Here is a 7,906-nt window from a genome sequence, read left to right as displayed (position 1 = left end):
TCAGTGACTGGGATAATTGGGATGGGAGTGTCAGAGACAGTGCGATTGGCACAGGACAGAGCGGAGTTTAAGGCTGTTGTACATGGGGTCTCTATGAGTCGCAGGCAACTCGACGGCACATAACAACAACAACAACAACAACAGGGCTCTTGGCTGATAAGGAGAAAAAAAAAGCCTTAATTTTTTCCTTAGATGGTAATGAAAAGAGGGGAAAAAATGAGAAATACTGATCTATAGTTATTCTGAGGAATCAATCTAATACGAGAAAGAAAAAGATGTAGTAAAGTTAGTTCTGCAATTTACAGCCTCTGATCACCAGCTTAAAGATCAGCTACATTTTGGTTCTAACTTAATGACAATGAACAACTACAATACTTCCTAGAAATGAGAGAACAGGCCATATTCTTTCTATCTACCCAGAAGAACTTAGCACTGAAGGGAAAATGATTGGGGAGGTGTTCAGACTTTCCAGTAGTTGTAATTCTCTGCTATGCTTTCAAATTCTGCACAGAAATCTTAGTAAAATGGTGAGGAATAAGGAACAAATATTATTACACCAAGTAAGAGCAGAAGATCAAAGACAGCATCTCAACATTAAGAAAATTTAAATCCTTACCACTGGATCAATAGGCAACATTAAAACAGAGGGAGAAAGGACTGAAGTTGTCAATGATTTCATGTCACTTAGATCCACAATCAAAAGCCTTGGTTCTAGCAGTCAAGAAATCAAGACTTATCTTAATGAGAAAATCTGCTGCTAGAGACCTCTCCAAAGTGCTGAAGGGCAAGGGTACCAGTTTAAAGTGCATCAATCCACACTGTAGTTTATTTTTTTTTATTACTTGCTATGCACATCTGGAAGTTGGGCAATGACTAAAAGGGACAATAAATGCTTTTGAGTTGTGGTTTATAGAGTACTACATATCACACAGACTGCCAGAAGAAAAACCAACCACGTCTTGGAGAAAGTGCAAACAAGGTGCTCCTTAGAAGCAAGGACAGTGAAGCTTCCCCTGACACACTTTGACTACGGTGTTAGGAAGGGCCAGTTTTTGGAGAATGCTATCATGCTTTGAAGAATAAAGGGTCAGCACAGGGGTGGAAGACCCTCGATGAGATGGATAGACACAGGGACTGTGATAACGGGTTCAAGTATATTGGAGAGGGTCAGAATGGCATAAGATAGCACCAGACTCAGATCTATTGTTTATAGAGTTGCTATGAGTCAGAGTTGACTTGATGGCACATAACAACAATATTTGAAGAGGAAATAATTATGCTGGTAAATGTAAAGTGATGTGGGCTTGATCTAGACTATCAAAGGTACATGCAGCATAACATAGGTCTTTCAGGGCACTTTCAATCGTATAGTGAGAATATGATTACGTTGATTCCGGAACTGATTTTTTTTCATTATGTGGAACTTCCTATCCAATTGTGAATTTTCCAAACTTACTATCAGTGAGGAAGGAGAAAGGTACAAAAAAATATAATCAGTTTCCAAAAATGAGAAACTAAAGATAACTAGAATAACTTTTAGAGGAAAATCTAAGAATCATGCCTATGTAATTAAACCCCAGGAGAAGTCCTGGAATCTGAACGTCCATGAGCTTCCTCCAGGTTAGTGATAAACAACACTTGGTAGTGTAATAAAAAAACTGGAGGTCTCTTTTAGGAATATGAAGCTCCATGTCAGGGACCTTTCTATCCCTCACTGTGTTCATTTCTTCATCAGTTATCTTTTTTATTTTGTTACCAGAAAAAAAGAAGGAAGAAAGGAAAATAATTTTTCTTACGGCAAAGGAATATAAAAAGCAAAATACCTTATGGAAGGTTCTGATAAATGAGAAACAGTGCAGTTAAGGTATTGTTTTATAAAATACAATTTGATCATATTTAAACTAAAAGCTTCAAGACTTTAAAATATTTTAATACTGTCAATAACTATTTACTTAGTAATGTGACAGGAAAACATACTTTAATTTAGGGCAACAATAAGTGTTTTCATTTCATAACAAAATTAGTCTACTTTTAATCAATCACAAACCTTTGGACTTTGTATTATTCTTCAAATAAATGGAAATCACAGATTCTTTCACATCTCTAAACCCAATAAATTTGTAGCTCTAATATCCATAAAATGGATCTATCTGGTTAACATATGAAACAGTCAATAAAACTAGCAAATTGAACTTGCTTATGAATGTCTTAAGCAGCCTATAACCATATCCTTTAGATGAATCCCTAAGAGAGTTTTGATTTGTGGTGTTGTGGGTTTTTTAAAAAATAGAACAGACTTTGGGATTCTGAAAGTCTCTAAGAGTGCTGGAGACTTTATGTGCTTTATTTAAAAATCAAACAAAGCCAATTTTCAATGAAGAAAATGAACTGAAGTAAAGATTATTACTTACATATTCAGGTTTTAGTTTTTTATCTCCTCCTCTCACAGCCACCTTTTCTAGTTTATCTATAATGGGCCCAAACATCTCCTCATCCTTGAGCTGAAGCTCTTCATGTATTATTTCTATATCTCGAACAGGATCTACACTTCCTTCAACATGCGTGATATCATCATCTTCGAAAGCACCTAAAATGAATTAGAGGGAAGTAATTCAACAAACAAGCAATATGTAGAGTCATTATACTTAGAGTTACCAGGAGTGAAAAGATTTCTTAGAAAGTTAAATAATAACTATAGTCTATAAATTATTCTAAATTTTATGCATGTAGGATATAGTATTTTTCCCTATAAATATTTATCAATATTTGTGGTACTAAAAACTACTTCAAAGCTCTCAATATTTTTTACAGAAAGACAATTATGTTCTACAACTACTGGTATTTGCAAATCTGAGACAGCAAATTCCAGGCAGGAAAGCCTTAAGTTCTAAACTGCACTGCTGAGGTTTCCAAGGGAAACCAGATTTGGGGTGGGGGTGGGGTGGTGAAGAAGGCCTGGAATCATCTGGCAGACCTCTTCCCTGCTTCAATCTACTTTATCACTGTGGTTCTGACGGTGATTAGATAATGAACCACTCAGACACACAATTTACACAGCAGCTAATTTCATCGGCCTGATTTGAGGGTATGGTTTTTAGGGGACTATCAAAGAAGCAGATGAAGGTACATTTGTCATATATGAGTGACAACCATTCACACTATCTGAAGAAAATGGTGCTGGCCCTTATTAGAAACACATGCTATTATCACATATTTAAAGTGCAGTTGAAGCCATAATTTCAAATTGCCAACTAGAAACATAAGGGTAAAACAACCAGATATTACTGAAGCATGTGTACTGACTTTATGCCCTTTTGAAGACATAATGTGGCAACATAATTCAACTGGGATTTACTCAAATTACCAGATAAAGAACGGCATCACAAAAATGAACACAAGAAATATAAATAGAAAGCAATGATATAACCATAAAATAATCAGCACATTTATGAACAAATTAAACAAACATTTATTAGTAAAAAATTAATTTCATTAAAATTATCAATTATATTTCCAAAGTGAGAAGTTTTCAGATATATCTAGAGATAGATAGATAGACTCTTTTAGATAGGGGGAGCAAAGAAATCATGAAAGACAGGGTTTTGACAGAGAAATAGTGAATATACAGCCTCTCAGCCACCAAAAGCGAAAATATTTCATTATAGTATACAAAGAGTTTTTAATATAATTTCATGGACTTAAAATTAACTAGTTTATATTTTAAGGTAGAAAATTCATTTAAAAATAAATAAACACACACATACCCACTACCAATTGCTAGAGAGCCAGACTCGTTCTTAGCTGACCCTTCACTGGGTTTCTGAGGCTATCAATCCTAACAGGAGAAGACTAACCATCTGTTTCCATCAAAGCTGCTGAAGGATTCAAATTGCCAGAGAAGTTCAATATTTGAGCTAAGCAGTGGAATTCTCTATGAATTTAGCCACAAGAGCTTCCTCATGTGGTCCTCATTCATAATCACATAGCGCCAATTTTCACCTAATGATCTAGTCTTTGGAACCTAACCATGTCAATAAATAGGAGAATGTCACTGCAATCTCAAAGAAAGAACCTAGACTAAAAGGGAAGAGGTATGAGTGATTTGTGTATCTCAGAAACTATTCAGTGAAATGTACCTTGACCAGAATCTTTCAACAACTAAGTAAAGAAACAAGTGATAACTGGATCTTCACTAATCCATTTGTGGGACTGTAGGGGCTTACAATTTGCTGTCTCGCTTTACCACTGGAAACTGCCACCATTATTGCAAATACTAGCAGGATCACCCATAGTTGGCAGTTTTCAAGAGCTTCCAGACTTATACTAGAAAGGTCAACGAATGCCTATGATTCACAAAAGAATGTAGTGCTAGAAAAAGAATCCTTAAATTGAAAGTCACTCAAAATGCACAATGAAAGTGAGTATACCAGGAATCATTAAAAAGGTGTGGGACTGAGTAATAATTTGTTACTCAGGGTTGCCAAGAATTCAAGCCAACTTGATAATAACTGGAAACTTTAAGGAAAAAAACCTAAACCAGATCCTATAACTCTGGATTCTACTATTCCTATGTCCTAAACTCTAAAGGAGAAAAATGGCTAATCTCCTCCTGTGAAATTAACTACCTCTGAAAACCTGCTGGACAGTCTGTTCTGAGTCAGCTCTGACACAAAGGTACACAAAACAAAGCCCTAAGCTTATATACTATTTTTTCCCAATGGGTTATTATTACATCCATTTGTAAGTGCGGTGGACAGGCTCTGGCAAGAACTTAAATATATAGAATATAAATTAAGGGAAAGAATATTGGAGCTATATTTAACACTGAACAACTTTATGATTAAATGAGGCTCAGAATCACTGTAGGTTCAATAATTCAGTGGCTAATTGGGCAACTTCCTTTGTTTTAGAACTAAAAAGTTATATATTTTCAAAGACATACCTTTGTTTAAGAGACTTCATCCTAGACTTTTATTACAATATTACTTTACTTCTTGCCCTTACTAGTACATTCCAAGGCTAAGAATACATGTTTTAACATTAGAAAGATTTACTGTTCATAGAATCTTTCAAATACAGACAACCAGAGGCTAAAAGATGAAAACGGGGCCTTGATTAGAGTTATAAGCAAACTTTCCAAATGAAAAAAAAAAGGCAGCAAGTCATGGAATTGCACGTATTAGTCACCCAGTGGACCATAAATGGCAGTCACTGGACTGCCTGGGAAGGATCATCAGAGACTGTCATTTTCGGATATCCTGCCAAATGCCCTCTTATCTAGGGTTTGTTTTGGGGTTTTTTTGTTGTTTAATTTTGGGGTTATTGTTTAGTTTAGTTTTTTTTTAATCAAGACCATTGTTTCATGTTAATGCAGCTGCTGAGAAGATTAAAAAAAAAGAATCTTTCAAATATATACTTAACTACATGCGATCTTTTTCTCTTTTTGGCCACATTTTTATTAGCTATTCATAACATCTCTTGTTTTATAAAATTATCTTTGTATATTTGCCTATTTATTATAGTATTTGTTTTATTATTGATTTATGTGAGTCCTTTGAATAGCCTGTTGTTGTTATATTATCCAGTTGAAATTAATTCATATCTGACCCTCCAGTGGGTTTTCAGCAGCAGTAAATCATACCAGATAAAGACGGTTCCTTTGTCTCCTGCAAACAGCTTATGGACTTGAATAATTTGCCGTTTTGTTTTATAAAAATATTTCTACTTTATTTCTGTTATAACACCATTGTAGAATTTTTAAGGAAGCAAAACTCACTAGAAATATATGAGTTTTCATGTCAAAATATTTTTTAAATGAAAAATTCCCACAAGATGGAAAGAACTATTTGAGAATCAAGAGGGAAGCTGAGAATACAGTGCATCCTTCTAAGTTAGAGATTTCTGAACAAAATGAACTAGACTTTAGTACCAAAATTAGTTGTAGTGGTGGCAGAGAGCCAGAGTCCTAACTGAACTAGAAATGCCACACACTCCAGAGCCAGAGCTGAGGGCCTTCACATAAGCACCAGAGGGCTAGAGTGGGGCATATGTGCACACACACCACTATTTGCAAGAGTATAAACAGTTGTGTAAAATTGGCATACACACACACAAAGAGACATTTACAATTTCTATCATGCTCAAGTCCATTGTTCTAATTATGGTGTCAGTTTCTCTCCTTGAGGGTCTTCCTCTCTTTTGCCGATACTCTTTCTCAGCATAGAGTCTTTTCCCGAAGACTGGCCCTTCCTGACAACCTGCTCAAAGTATGGAAGACCATGTTTCACCATCTCTGCTTCTCAGGAGCACTCTTGCACTTCCTTCAAGGCAGATTTGTTTGTTCTTCTGGCAATTCAAGGGAATACTTTTCTCCGATACCACAGTTTCAAGGCATCAATTCTTCTTCATCTCTACTCACTGTCCAACTTTCAAGTTTATAGGAAGCAAATTAAAATATTGTGATTTGCATCAAACACACCTTAGTTTTAAAACTGACATTCTTGCTCTTTAGCACTGTAAAAAGGTCCTTCAAAGCAGATTTCCCTAGTGTAGAACATCTTTTGACTTCATATCCGATCTGCTGCCATGAATACTGGTAGTGGATTCAAGTAAAATAAAATTGTTGGCAACTTCAATCACCAATACTGGGCTTGAACAGGGCCGACATTGTGAGAATGGAACAGAACAGGGCAATGTTTCAATCTGTTTGTTGGGTCAATTATGGGTTATAGGCAACTTGCTGGCACCTACCAACAATTCCTGGAGCCATATTTTTGGATGTGGAACCATTTCAGGAAGTAGCCCGACTTCTTCCTTCAGTACTTGATCTCAGGCTACTTCCTGAAATGGTTCCACATCCACCAATTCTTTTTTGGTACAATGACTCTGTGCATTCCTTTCATATTCTTTTGATGATTCAGGCATCACTCAATATTTTCTCCACAGAATCAGTACTGCAATATGAGACTAGAAAATCTTCATTTCTTTCAGTTGAGAATGCTGAGCCTGTTATTTTATTTTCTAACCACATTACAGTACATTCTAATACTTTGCTTTGTCTTTTTGAGCCACCCTTTGAAATCTTTTTTACAGCATTCTTTTTTCATTTCTGCCTTTTGTTTTAGCTTCTCAATTGGGAAAGTTCGCTATCAGAGACTTCTCCAAAATACTAAAGAGCAACGATGTCAGTCTGGAGACTAAAGTGCGCCTGATACAGGCCATGATCTTTGCAATTATTTGCTATGCATCAGAAAGGTGGACAATGACTACGGATGATAGAAGGAGAGTTGATGCCTTTGAGCTGTGATGCTGGTGAAATGTGTTGAATATACCATGAACTGCTAGGAGGAAAAACAAGTTCATCCTGGAGAGGGTGAGACCAGGCTGCTCCTTGGAGGCAAGGATTCTAAAGCTTCTTCTGACACATATATGTTGCAAGGAGGGATCAATCCTTGGAGAGGAACATCATGCTTGGGAGCGTGGAGGAATAGCACAGAAGAGGAAGATCCTTGATGAGGTGGAGTGATTCAATGACCGGGGTAATGCGGATAGGTGTGTAAGAGACAATAAGATTGACACAGGATAGAGCAGCAGGGTTTAGGGCTTGTTGTACATGGGGTCTCTATGAGTGGCAGATGACTTGACAGCACATAACAAGATGTTAAAATGCAAGTTCATAGGCAAGGATGCCCATTATCTCCTCTCTTATTCAATATTGTATTGGAAGTCTTAGCAATAGCAATAAGGCAAGATAAAGACATTAGAGGTATACAAATTGGCAAAGAGGAAGTAAAATTATCCCTTTATGCAGATGGCATGATAGTATACTTAGAAAACCCTAAAGACTCAGCAAGAAAACTATTGGACATAGTTGACCAATTCAGCAAAGTAGCAGGATACAAGATCA

At 36.3% G+C, this 7,906-nt stretch overlaps 1 protein-coding gene across 1 annotated transcript in view; it reads right to left on the bottom strand.

Moving 5' to 3' along the window:
- Positions 1-7,906, bottom strand: part of OLA1 (Obg-like ATPase 1) — a 211,813-nt gene that overhangs the window by 97,626 nt on the left and 106,281 nt on the right. The window contains exon 5 of the mRNA XM_006878823.1: positions 2,412-2,587. Within this exon, the coding sequence (XP_006878885.1) occupies positions 2,412-2,587 (176 nt within the window). The remainder of the gene's footprint in view (positions 1-2,411; positions 2,588-7,906) is intronic.

Source organism: Elephantulus edwardii, unplaced genomic scaffold (assembly GCF_000299155.1).
Source record: "Elephantulus edwardii isolate Elephantulus edwardi_28Jun2011 unplaced genomic scaffold, EleEdw1.0 scaffold00001, whole genome shotgun sequence".
NCBI lineage: Eukaryota > Metazoa > Chordata > Mammalia > Macroscelidea > Macroscelididae > Elephantulus > Elephantulus edwardii.
Note: the sequence above shows the minus strand (reverse complement) of the source record. Positions and strands in the feature narration are given on the sequence as shown.